Genomic DNA, 13,011 nt, shown 5'->3' on the forward strand with positions numbered 1-13,011 from the left:
TCACTAAGGGGAAATCCTGCCTGACCAGTTCGGTGGCCTTCTATGATGGGGCTACAGAACTGATGGACAGAGGCAGAGCAGTTGACGTCATCTACCTGGACTTGTGCAAAGTCTTCGACACTGTCCCACATGACATCCTTGTCTCTAAATTGGAGAGACATCAATTTGATAGATGGACCACTCAGTGGATAAAGAACTGGCTGGATGGCCGCATGCAAAGAGTTGTGGTCAATGGCTCAATGTCCAGTTGGACATCAGTAACAAGCGGTGTCCCTCAGGGATCAGTGTTGGAACCGATCTTGTTCAATCTTTGTCAGTGACATGGACAGTGGGATTGATGCGCCCTCAGCAAGTTTGCCAACGACACCAAGCTGTGTGGTTCAGTCGATACGCTGGAGGGAAGGGATGCCATCCAGAGGGACCTTGACACGCTTGTGAGATGGGCCGATGCCAACCTCATGAAGTTCAACCAAGCCAAGTGCAAGGTCCTACACCTGGGTCAGGGCAATCCCAGGCACCGCTACAGATTGGGCGGAGAAGAGATTCAGAGCAGCCCTGCAGAGAAGGACTTGGGGGTGTTGGTTGACAAGAAGCTTAACATGAGCCGGCAGTGTGCACTCACAGCCCAGAAAGCCAACTGTATCCTGGGCTGCATGAAAAGAAGTGTGACCAGCAGGTCAAAGGAGGTGATCCTGCCCCTCTACTCTGCTCTCGTGAGACCTCACTTGGAGTACTGCGTACAGTTCTGGTGTCCTCAACATAAAAAGGACACGGAGCTGTTGGAACAGGTCCAGAGGAGGGGCATGACAATGGTAAGGGGGCTGGAGCACCTCCCATATGAAGACAGGCTGAGAGAGTTGGGGCTGTTCAGCCTGGAGAAGAGAAGCTGCGTGGAGACCTCATAGCAGCCTTCCAGTATCTGAAGGAGGCCTACAAGGATGCTGGGGAGGGACTCTTCATTAAGGACTGTAGTGATAGGACAAGGGGTAACAGGTTCAAACTCAAACAAGGGAAATTTAGGTTAGATATAAGGAAGAAGTTCTTTACTGTAAGGGTGGTGAAGCACTGGAATGGGTTGCCCAAGGAAGTTGTGAATGCTCCATCCCTGGCAGTGTTCAAGGCCAGGCTGGACAGAGCCTTGGGCAACATAGTTTAGTGCGAGGTGTCCCTGCCTGTGGCAGGGAGGTTGGAACTAGATGATCTTAATGTCTTTTCCAACCCTAACTATTCTATGATTCTATGATTCTAAGTATGTGCATCCAGGCCCACTAGTCCTGCTGAACTGCGCCCCACATAGCTGTTTCTTGGCCAGCGATGAAGTTACAGTGACATTAGAGAAGTGGAGGTTAAGGGGCAAAGGACAATAAAAAGACATTAGCAGTGTTACTTTTGCTGTTGAATAACTTTTGTACTATTCTCTTTCTTATAAATACATCTAAGGGCAAGTTATGAACTGTAACTGGATTTGTAGATTACCTGGCTTGTGAGATAGACAGGAAGTGGAGGTCCAACAGGGAGTTGTCAGATATGGGAGAAGTGTTTAAAATGTTAAACATAAAAAGAACAAATAGGAGAACAAAGAGAGATAGAGCCCATACTTACACCTTGTGTCTTTGTTCTGTTTTTTCAGAATGGTAGCCTTTATCCTACCGCCAGTTCCAGGACCAAAGATAACAGGCATAGATAAACATCTGTTACAGGTGAGTACCACTGATAACAACAAAAGAATTTGCCATTACTTTTCTAAATTATGTACTGGCAAGCACAATTGCCATAATAAAGTATAAAACAGCTTCAGCTGATTTGATCAATGTTGAAAATAAACAACATTTTCAGATTGGTTGTGTAGAGGGTATGTGTGAGACAGTCTTGCCTTGTACTAGTAGGAGGGTATTTAAGAGCAGTTTGTGACTTTCCCTGGGACACCACAAGAGCCAGTGCCTGTGTGATCTTCCTAGCAGTTCTTATGGAAGTTACTCTCCAGAGTCTCTTGCGGTGGTGAGGAGACAGGACATAGCTGCTCTGTCATTCTCCTCCATTTCCTTCCTGTTAAACCCATGAGACCTGTACTTCCCAGAAGTTCCCAAGTCCTTCCATTTTAGAAACATGAATTCTGGGACTGTGTCTCCCCACTGAGGGAACTCAAGAAATCTTCTGTTCTTCCAGTATTTTCTGTAGCAATACAGGCTCCAGTTTAGGTCTTGTGATATAACTGTTGAAGTACTTGTATGTTAAATATGTAGATTGTTCACAATTATTCTAGTCAGATAAACCCTAGGGTTAACAGTGAAAAAATGTGTCTTATTATGCCCTTAGAGAGGAAAATCTGAAGAATTATTGAGTGCTCTTGGTTGCCACGGTTTCCCTCCAACATCAGACTGTGATGAACTGCTGGTAGAGTATCTGGAGGTAGAGGACAGTGAGGAGCAGCAACTCATGCCAAGCCGTGACAATGCCACAAGAAACACAAAAATGATACCCAAGGAAACAGACAGGGACTCAGGACGAGGGAGCTGTGATAGCCCTTCTTTGCTTTCTGCGAAGTGCAAGGAGTCCCGCGCCCTTCCATCAACACTTCAAACACAACACGTAAGAAATGTTCAAGAAAACAAAGCAGGAAAAGGAAGCTGTGAAATTCTGTGTCTAGCCTCAGAACAGAAAATAATCCCTTTTAACAATGAGAATCCAAGATCATCCACATGGCCTCCAGCTCAGCTACCTAATAGTCAGCCTCCTATGTTTGCCTACCACAGTACCGTAGATGCACATGCAATAACACTGGGTGCCACAAATATGAACATTACACCAGTTTCGGTGGGAAATGAAGAAGATCATCAGCCACTATATCCTATCACTGAAACTGTCCATGACAACTTGGAAAATCAAAGAGAGATGGAGGATTTTCATTCCAAAACTGACCAAACCACAGTGCAGGTCAAACAAAACAGACCCAATGACCAGTCACCTTTTTTGAATCCTAGACTAATGGATTATGTAGAAGTTCACAAAGTCAGACAAGATGTGGACCCAGCAGTATTACTGAAATGTAAAGAAAATAGTGAGGAAACCGAAAAATACACTGTTCCAGGAACCAGCAAAGAATACACCAAGGTCTCAACAGTTGTGGACCATAATATTCTAGTATTAATGCCAGATTCACAGAACCAGCAAACGTCTGTGTCTCAAGAACCTGCAGTGGAAACACCTCAGGACGTCCAGCAAAGTGAAGCTGAAATAGATACAAGCTACATTGTGACAGCCCCAAGCGAGATGAATAGAGAGGACAATGGATCAGACTACATGGACCCATCTTCCTTTATTCCCCCCTTTAAATAACTAGTAGTTCGTACAGTACATACTTAGTATGTATGTACAGTAAAACAAAGCCACATAGCAAACAATTCCCTAAAAATGTCTAGCTTCCTATGTGTATTACACAGAAAATAAACTAAACTGTGGGTTGAGGTAACAATCATGGAAGTAAACCTTGGATCATTCACACATGTTTCTGACACAGAGAAATGAGGAAATTGATATTATCTGCTATGAAAAATACATTGTAAACTAATTATTCATCTCTCCAGATCTTCTATTAACTGATTAAATCTGAGGGAATACTGCAGATTCAACGAAGATGAAAATTATTACAGATCAGTCGGTACACCATAGTGATCTGAGCAGTTCCTAAATCAGTTATATCATATTTTCTTCTGAATGCATGCTGTCACTAGATTAAGTTTTCTTTATATTTTTTCTCAATCCTTAAGTAGAAAGGAGCTCTTACATATGACAAATCATATATAAAAGAGAATATATTCAACAAATCACAGTAAAATAACAAATTCTTCTAAACATATTTTTGCTTTGTTTCAATGTGAAAGAAAACTTTGCATCCCATTTATATCCTAGTCCAATCAAACCAAACATGAAAAAAATATCAGGACAATATTTGATATATTGCCTTACTGTATATAATACACAATTCTACTCTAGTACAAGCCCATATGTTTAACAATATATTTTTAAAGGCTATTTTTATACTACCATAAAAAAAAAAAGCCAAAATAAAGTATTTTTTAATTTCCCAATGCTATTTAACTACTTAGGAACTTTTCTCTTTCCTTCTGCTGAGAAAGCGGTAACAAGTAAAGCTACAATTTCTATACAAAGCATAAAATTAAACTTTCTACTAATTAAGAATATTAAGTCATTTTTAAACTATATTTCTAATATATTGCAAATGTATTACTATTTGAATTGTAAATTATTTCTTTCAAATATTTTTTATCACCTGTAATTATAAAATTAAAATAGAATCTATTTGAGAGCAAAGCTTCTTTCCCACTGAATTTGTACTCCAGTGCCAATCAGGAGTTGAGTGGTGATCCTTAGACATTGCACTTCTCTCTTTACTTGGAAGGAAAGTTTGAAGTCAGGTTTTTCATAATGAACTTACAAACAGTAATTTGGAATCTAGCCTACAAAGTCAAAGATACAAGGCATAAAGTCTGAGTCAGAACTCTGCTGAATGGTAAGAATGAGGAAAAAGGGCTGGATACATGTCCCTGAAGCAGCAATGAGAACAATGAGGATTCTTCATATCCCATGTAACTGAGGCAGAATCAAAATGATACTGGAATGGTTCTGAACTTACTGTGGTCCTCCTTTCTTGAAACAGAAGTTTAATTTACTCCAGAAAAGTATGACCAAGTGATGACTGATTAAAACTGGGCCAAGTATTTCACCAGTATCACTAGCTTCAGGGGAAATTGGAAACATGAGGTAAGGGAAATCACTGTACATGTGAAAGAAGGTGTATTTACTATAGATGAGCTCTTTTCTGTTCTTGTCCTTCCTGAACAGCTTTACATTTCTTCAGCTTTTCATGATGTTGTGCGCTGAGCCAGGCTTCCTGCAGTATCAGGTAGCCTGCTGCAGAGCCAACCAGAAGAGACTTTCAGATTTTGAAGGTCCCAGAAGGCCACATCTGATTTGGCAAATCAGATTCTCACCTTTTACCTTCATGCCAAGGAACTGCTCAAGCACAGATCAGTTGAGCTATCTAGCCCTTCCGCTGGCAGGACTTTAGAATTTAACTAATTATCTGTGTGTCTGTAAACACACAGTGTTAATGCACACTGAAACTTTTGCTTCAGACATTAAATTTTGAGCCCGTGTCTTCCGTACAATGTACTGCCCACTTCCAGAGGTTGATCAGAGCAGACTGGATGCTCTCCTCAATGTGTTGAGAGGTATGCTAAGTTCTTAATTCAGCCACCTATTTAACATTTGAAGACATGAAGTGGCTATTCCAGAGAGCACATAAACATAAAATGTTGTTTAGTTGTAGTTAACAGGACAATTTTACTGTAGACATACTGTTTGTAGAATATCTTACAAATTTTCTAGAAATGCTAAAAGTACTGCAAAGAAACTACCAATTTGTCAGTCAAAACGGGAATGTTTTGCATTCTGCAGGGTGGAAACTAGTCTGCGTGCTTGTATGTAAGCTGGTAATATACTCTTTCTGACAGTGCTTCATTGACACTTCACTTTTCTGACTGAATTGGACAGAGCTGATCTGGATCAGACACACTCTCTTTCTTTACACAGCTAGCCATATCTGAGCCAAGCTGTTGTTTTCTACACCTGATGCCACACATGAAGACATGCTGTTACAGGCCTTCTGTGATGCATAGAGGCTATAGAATCTTATCAAACCACAGCCTAAAGATCTTCCTGATGTAGTGGATTTCTTACAGTAAACCACAGATGACTGTTTTAAACCAAAGCAAGCATGGGGTAAGGTGTCAGCAGCAGGCTGTTGCTGTCTTATCAGTTACTTTGGACCTGAGGCACAGAGACACAACTTTTAGCAGGTTTCAAGTGTATGATTTGTCCTACATAACTGTAGGGATCTGTATGTGTACCTCCAGTAATCCGCACATAAGAAAAACTGAACAGAAGAGTTATTATGCTTTGCCATAAATTGGTACTGAAGCTGCAAAATAGCTGTAGCCCAGATTGCATTGTGAGGTGCAGATTCTCTCACACCTTTGCTGATGAATGTCTCAATATGACAAATCATCACGGCTTTAAGTGAAAAGGGAAATTCAGCCAGAGTGGAGAAGGTGCTCATTGCTCTGAGGTAGCTAAACTTTTTAAGGGATTTGGTAGACAAATACAATGTGAACACAATTTTCATTAATATATTTAATTGTTTAAGCTGAACCAATGTAAAGGTTGATTCTTTTTCCGTTGGATTTGCTTTTATTTTCCAAAACACCTTGTAACTCTCAAGGTGGGAGCAACACCTTCTGAAAGTGGCCTTTAAAACCTGAAAGTACATTAAGAAGAGAATAAACTAGTGTTCTGTAAAATCAGAATAACCCTCAGCTAAGTGCATGGGCCTCTGGATGTTCAAATACATCTGTTTGCAACAGGATTTTTGCTTGCAGTTCTTTAAGCTTTTTATTAGGAAATAGATTACTTGAGATTTTGCAGCAGTTGTACACAGTCAATTGTTGTAAAATTATGCTGCACCAATGGAGGATAACATGCTCTTGACACCTCTTTTGACACAGAGAGCGATGAAGCCTGCAACAGAATTTACCCCAGGAACAGGGATTAGCCCTCTAGCTCTTGCACCATTAGTCAAATTTCTCATTTGGATTAATTATTTGAAAAGTTTGAATGGTGTTTTCAATGTCAAATTTATGCATATGTCACTTAAAGTGTGAGTTACTGTTTAGTAGTATAAAAGCCCTAAAAGAAAGCATGAAGGCTCTTCAAAGTAATTAATCTTATAAAACTCATAAAATATACTTTTTAATTAGTAACCTTTCCTTTGGACTTGGACTAATTTTATTAAGTTTTTCTTCAGTATTGACAAATATGAGTTCTTATCTTAACTTTTCTATTAGACCTTTTTCTTTAGCAGATATATTTGATGTACAATTTTAGTATTTCAGTGTGGTATTCATGACTTTTAAACAAGTACAACTTACTGAAGTGGGACATGTACTCACAAAACTCACTGTAACATAAAATGCAGCTTGAAGAGTGGTTATGGTGATACTGTGTAACTACAAAAATGTAGTAAACTGACCTTATATAATTCTAGTAAGAGGATATATGTGTTTGGAAACAAACTGTAAACCAAATATGTAATGATAATTGATTTATGTAAAGCAGTGAATTCTGTGGTATATCTGCTTATGTGTCTGTGTTCAAACAGCTAGAAAATATACAGTTGCTTTAAATGTCCTTGAAGTATTTAAAGTGCAGTAACAGCAGGTGTTCAAAATTAATAAGCAGATTTTTTTTTGTGATCTCTGAAGCATTGCATATGTGGGGTTCACATCATGAAGCCTGTAAATTAACTGTAAACAATATCAAGGTGTTGTGCAAGGAAACCAAAATCATCTAACCCAGTTGATAGATATCAGACATCTTCTATAAAGCTACAAAGACAAATGTAATGAAAAAGTGTCATGAGATCAGGCATTATATTCTCAAAGAATTGCTACCTCACCTTTTTTCTTTTTTTCTCCCTTTAAAAAGGCAGACAAAAACATTTTACTTTGTGTGTCAAATTGTGAATCATTCTACCAAGATACTAAAAATCTCATTTGTAACGTTCACATTATTTTTGTTCACTCACAGCTTGCCATGGAATCATCACTTGTGTTGCACTGGTAGTACTAGGATGGGATATTTGAGATGTGCAGCAAAATGAAATTGTTTTAATATGAAAAAATAAGAGACATTTCCATCTTGCAAGGAAAGGCATACTGACCAGCTTGGCAGCCAAACATCAGTCCCTTTCCTGGGACACACTGCTTGTGTGCCCAGCTCACTGGGACTGAATAAGCTGAGTTGTCAGAGATGCTCTCATTCTGGATCTCAGCAAAGCAACTAAGCATTTATCAGTACTTGCTATTTAGAAAGACCTGTTTTCTGATGAGTTCCTGAGAAGAAAATCTTCAAAACTCTGACCCTACATGAGTGAAAATAGAGATTAGCAATGCTCTCAACTGTCTCATACCCTCACTAAATTCAGACTTCATTTCTTGTGGGTGTGGAAAGATGGGACTAAATTACATTAATTGGAACAATCTTGTGGTACTGCCTTAAAAAACATTTTGAAACAAATAAGGGCATTTTTTCGTCTTTCCTATGTATGTTAAGCAGGAGATTAAAGATAAATGGAATATAAAAATACATTATATATGGGGATAGAAAGAGCTTAAAGCTCATAGTATCATAGAATAATTCAGGTTGGAAAAGACCTTTAAGGTCAGAGTCCAACTGTAAATGTAGCACTACCAACTCCACCACTAAATGGGAAGAGAGACGCAACTGCTGCTGCATGTAGCAGAATGGAAGATTAGTATAGTCACTGTAGAATTGTACATAGGTAGATAATTAGAGAAATCAGAGGGAGTAGACATGCATTTTGAGTACAGCTGAGAAGAGAGGGAGGGAGAAGAATAAATGTAACCGAAAGATCAAATGGAGAGTAGGTAAGAAAATACAAGAACTTGTAGAACAGAGAGAAGCGATAAATGAGATTCTGAGGAAAAAGAAAAAATACTTATATATCAAAAGTGGGAATATGCACAGCTACCTGAGACAGTCCACAAAAATTGTATAGCCTTATCAAATGCTAAAAAGTTGATAAAACACTGAAATCAGCTCCTATGGATCAGCTACTGTGTACTAGCAGGAAAAGTCCTATACATGAGAAGTGGTCATTCACTTTCTATCAGTTACAGGATTTTCTTCCATGTAGCTGACACTGGTCCAGGGCAAACAGAATACTTGAAGAATTAGACCCCTCATCTGATCTGCTTTTGTACATTCCTAAGGAAAAATACAGAGAAATAAAATATACCACACTGTTTTTTAAAAACAACCTTCAATTTTTCATCAGAACTATGGATGAGGAGTATTTATCCATTTACATTGTCTCCCATATATGTCTATCATTCTTAAGCATTCTTCTACTTTTTATTTATTGAAGATAATGTAATGACCTAGAAGCTCCAAGAGAAAAAGGCCTTTGTGCATATTACTAAATGGTCTCTTGGCATTTCTGGTCATTGCGTAGTTTGCACCTGTGACAATGTGTCTGTTAAACATTTTCCTTAATCAGAAAGTCCCTGTCTTGGTGATAAATTTGAAAAATTGCCAAGTTAGGCTTAAAATATATCTCTTCCATTTAAGCTAAGTTTTTAAAAGAAACTACTATATCTGTCAAAAGTAATTGAGAAAAAAAGCTGAATTAGTTGTGTGGCCACTTGGAGTGCTGATATGTTAAAAGTTCCTTTATTTTTGGAAGGTCTAATGTCTTGTTCTACTCTGTGATGCTGCTTGTCTCGGACCTTGTCATTATTTAATTTTTTTTTTTTTTTTTTTTCCCCCATTTTTGGACAATGCTGCTTTTGGGTCTGTTTTTGTGAGCTGCCGAATACCTTCACCTCATTTTGACATCAGTGAAAATGGAAAGATTTAACTTTGATTCCTACAAAGACTGCAGTGGTCAATTTTAGACATATAGTACTGAGTAGATTTTAAGAGGGTGCTGAAAATCTTTGTAGGAGTAACTTATAGAAAATATCCCTTCAGAAGGACAGAAAATTATACACATCTAGGAACAGGCAGATTTTTCTACATGCAGAATACATGCAGAAATATAATGATGTCATATCATATTTTTTAATATTCATAATGCTGTAGACTACTCTTAATTCTCATCCCTGTGTCCTTCATTCCAAAAGGAAGAGGAAACTACTGCTCAGCTATACTCAGAAAGTGCTCCTGGGCTGCTTTAGTGTTGTTTATTTTTCATCTTGGTTTTTTATTTCATCTGATTTTTTTATTCTAACTACAAAAACATCTGGAATAACACAAATTTCAATTCCATATATGCATTGTATTGCTCAGAGATACTCAGCACTGTCTGGGCTTCTGAAATCTTTATATTGTGCTTCATAGATTTTTTTAGTCATTGTGTAAAACACAGCAATACTGCGGGTGCTGGTCTGAAAAAGTACTGGCAAGAAACAATGTGTCAGCAGTCATTGACTAATCGTATTTGTTCAGATTTCTGCCATGCAGTTAAGCGCAGGTGAAAGTCTCTAGAATTTCCTTGCCTTTAATTGTGCCAGCAGGTCCTCAAAGAAACATATTTGTAAATTAAATTGCATGTTCTGAATAATATGCATCTCCCATCAGAGAAAGAGATGATCCAATATTTGAAGCAAACTTGTTTCCATTTGCACAAACCATTTCATTGCTAGCCTTGTGATACAAGCTAGGCATTTTTTACATTATAATTTCCGAATTTGTATGCAGTCTGGAACACGGTATCGTAGTGTCATTACTGTAGCAACAGAATGACTTGAAGCACAATGATTCTATGATCCATATCCAAATGTTTTGTAAATTTCTAAAATTTAAAAAATTATAGAAAGTAGATTTCATATGCAGTGTGTACATTGGTTGCAGAATACTGGTATAAACATTGTTGCTCAGGAATTCTTCGTTGTTTGTAAGTGTATCTGAAGAAAAATGCTTTAAAACACATTTTTTTAAGTTCTTAATATTGAAAATGCTGGGTTAAATAAAATCTGTTAGCGATTTAACTTGTAAGATCAATATTGTTCTGAAGTCTGTAGCTTTGTGAAGGACTTTTCAATCTTTTGACATTGTAAAATCTCTTTGCAATGGTGTTCGCATTTCAATTTAATAAAAGTTCTTGGATAAAATTTACAAATTCTAGCTTTCTTCATGAAATTCCAGTACATAATATATAAAAAAGACAAAGAGAAAGCCAGACACCCAGCACAGTCAGGACGGGCTCCCACTGTTCTGCATGTGGACAGTTCCGTGATCGAAGCATTTAACCCACTTTTGCATGCACCAAGCAGTTGAACCAGAAAATTGGACAGACAGTTCATGCACCAGCTCGCAACTTTTTTACTCATGCTGCTTCTTGGCTCTTTGTGTTGATGAAAATTATAACTGAAATTCAAGTTAGCAAGGGTAAAGTTTGATTGCGAAAGGCTGAGCATTTGGGAGTCTTAAGGTATGTAAGCACATCCCTGATTAGTACAACGCACAAATCTCTCACCCACTGCAGAAAGAATAGGCAATTTTCTTGCAAAACCAAAGCTGCCCCTCGTGGTGGGTGACATCAGCACTCTGCCTATGATCACCAAAATCACTGTGAAATATCTTTCACCTGCAATTGTGTCTAAGTACGATGCATCCCAATTACCATTCTAGAGAATGCCATCACAAACCTCATTTCTTTTAGTATTACAAGGAACTGGAATGTTAAGGAGGAAGGCAACAGCAAGCGTTGCACTTTTGCCATCCTAGTAGGAGGTTGTGCTAGTACTCTTTTGCTGAGTACTTTTGGTTTGCTGAGAAACCAAAAAACCAAAAAAAACCCAAGGAAGACACAGGTCATCAATTATCCTTCTCACAACATCTCTCCTTATCCACCTGTCTATGTTTAAAGATCACACCCCCTCCAGGTGTTTCACCTGATGTGACTTTTTATTGCCACTCTGCCTCACGCTCGTTGTTGCCAGGGCCAAGCACAGTCTGCCATGCCCAGCCTTGGGATCCCCCTCGAGTGCGGCTGCTGCTCCTGCACGGGGCCAGCCTGTGCTCCTACATCAGCCACTGTTTGTGAAGATAACAGACATTCCCTCACAACACACTGTCTCCCACAGTGTTCTCCTGGAGAAGCTGGCTGCTTACGGCCTGGATGGGCGTGGGTTAAAAACTGGCTGGATAGCAGAGCCCAAAGAGTGGCAGTAAATGGTGTGCCACGTCTAGTTGGCGACTGGTCACTAATGGTGTCCCTCAGGGCTCAGTGGTAGGGCTGTATGTTTAGTATCTTACTGATGAGAGTATCGACTGCACCCTCAGTATATTTGCGGATGACACCAAGTTGGGTGGGAGTGTTGATCTGCTGGAGGGTAGGAAGGCTCTGCAGAGGGATCTGGACAGGCTGGATCCATGGGCTGTGGCCGATGGCATGAGGTTCAACAAGGCAAAATGCCAAGTCCTGCACTTGGGCCACAACAACCCCATGCAATGCTCCAGGCTTAGGGAAGAGTGGCTGGAAAGGTGCTTGTGGAAAAGGACCTGGGGGTGCTGAGTGACAGAGCTGAACATGAGCAGCTTGTGCCCAGGCAGCCAAGAAGCCACCAGCATCCTGGCCTCTATCAGCAGCAGTGTGGCAGCAGGGCCAGGGCAGTGATCATCCCCCTGCACTGGGCACTGGTGAGGCTGCACCTCGAATCCTGTGTTCAGTTCTGGGCCCCTCACTGCAAGAGAGACATTGAGGTGCTGGAGCAGGGCCAGAGAAGGGCAACAGAGCTGGTGAAGGGTCTGGAGCACAAGTGTGATGAGGAGCGGCTGAGGGACCTGGGGGGGTTTAGTCTGGAGAAGGCTCAGGGGGGACCTTATCGCTCTCTACAGCTACCTGAAAGGACGTTGTAGTGAGGTGGGGGTCAGTCTCTCCTCCCAAGTAACAAGAGGCAGGATAAGAGGTAATGGCCTCAAGCTGTGCCAGGGGACGCAGGTAATCGAAAGAGTGCTCGGGCATTGGAACAGGCTGCCCAGGGCAGTGGTGGAGTCACCGTCCCTGAAGTGTTCACAAACCGTGTAGACGAGGCCTTCAGCGACATGGTTCAGTGGTGGAGTGGGCTAGTGGTGGGACTTGATCTTAAAACTCTTTCCCACCCTGTTCGATTCTGTCACTCTAACTGCTCTTTCCGTTACCGCACATTCAAATTTTGACAGAAAACGACGCGGGACGGGACAGAACCAGATGACACCGAAGCGGGACAATGGCGACCGGCGCCGCCGGACCCCACGGCCTCGGCCCCTGACGTCGCAGGAACGGACGCGGCCAGCGGCACCTGCGGAGCGGCCCCCCGGGGCAGCGGGGCGAGGGGCAGGGCCGTGCGAGCTCCGCCCGGTGCTGGC

The 13,011-nt window shown here is 40.6% G+C and overlaps 1 protein-coding gene across 2 annotated transcripts in view; it reads left to right on the forward strand.

Annotated features, from left to right (window-relative positions):
* Positions 1-5,942, forward strand: part of PRLR (prolactin receptor) — a 157,855-nt gene extending 151,913 nt beyond the window's left edge. For both annotated transcript variants that reach the window (XM_030470009.1, XM_030470010.1), the window contains 2 exons: positions 1,631-1,700; positions 2,317-5,942. In XM_030470009.1, the coding sequence (XP_030325869.1) occupies positions 1,631-1,700; positions 2,317-3,336 (1,090 nt within the window). In that variant the 3' untranslated portion in view covers positions 3,337-5,942. The remainder of the gene's footprint in view (positions 1-1,630; positions 1,701-2,316) is intronic.
* Positions 5,943-13,011: the final 7,069 nt, after the last annotated feature.

This window comes from Strigops habroptila, chromosome Z, assembly GCF_004027225.2.
Source record: "Strigops habroptila isolate Jane chromosome Z, bStrHab1.2.pri, whole genome shotgun sequence".
Classification (NCBI taxonomy): Eukaryota; Metazoa; Chordata; class Aves; order Psittaciformes; family Psittacidae; genus Strigops; species Strigops habroptila.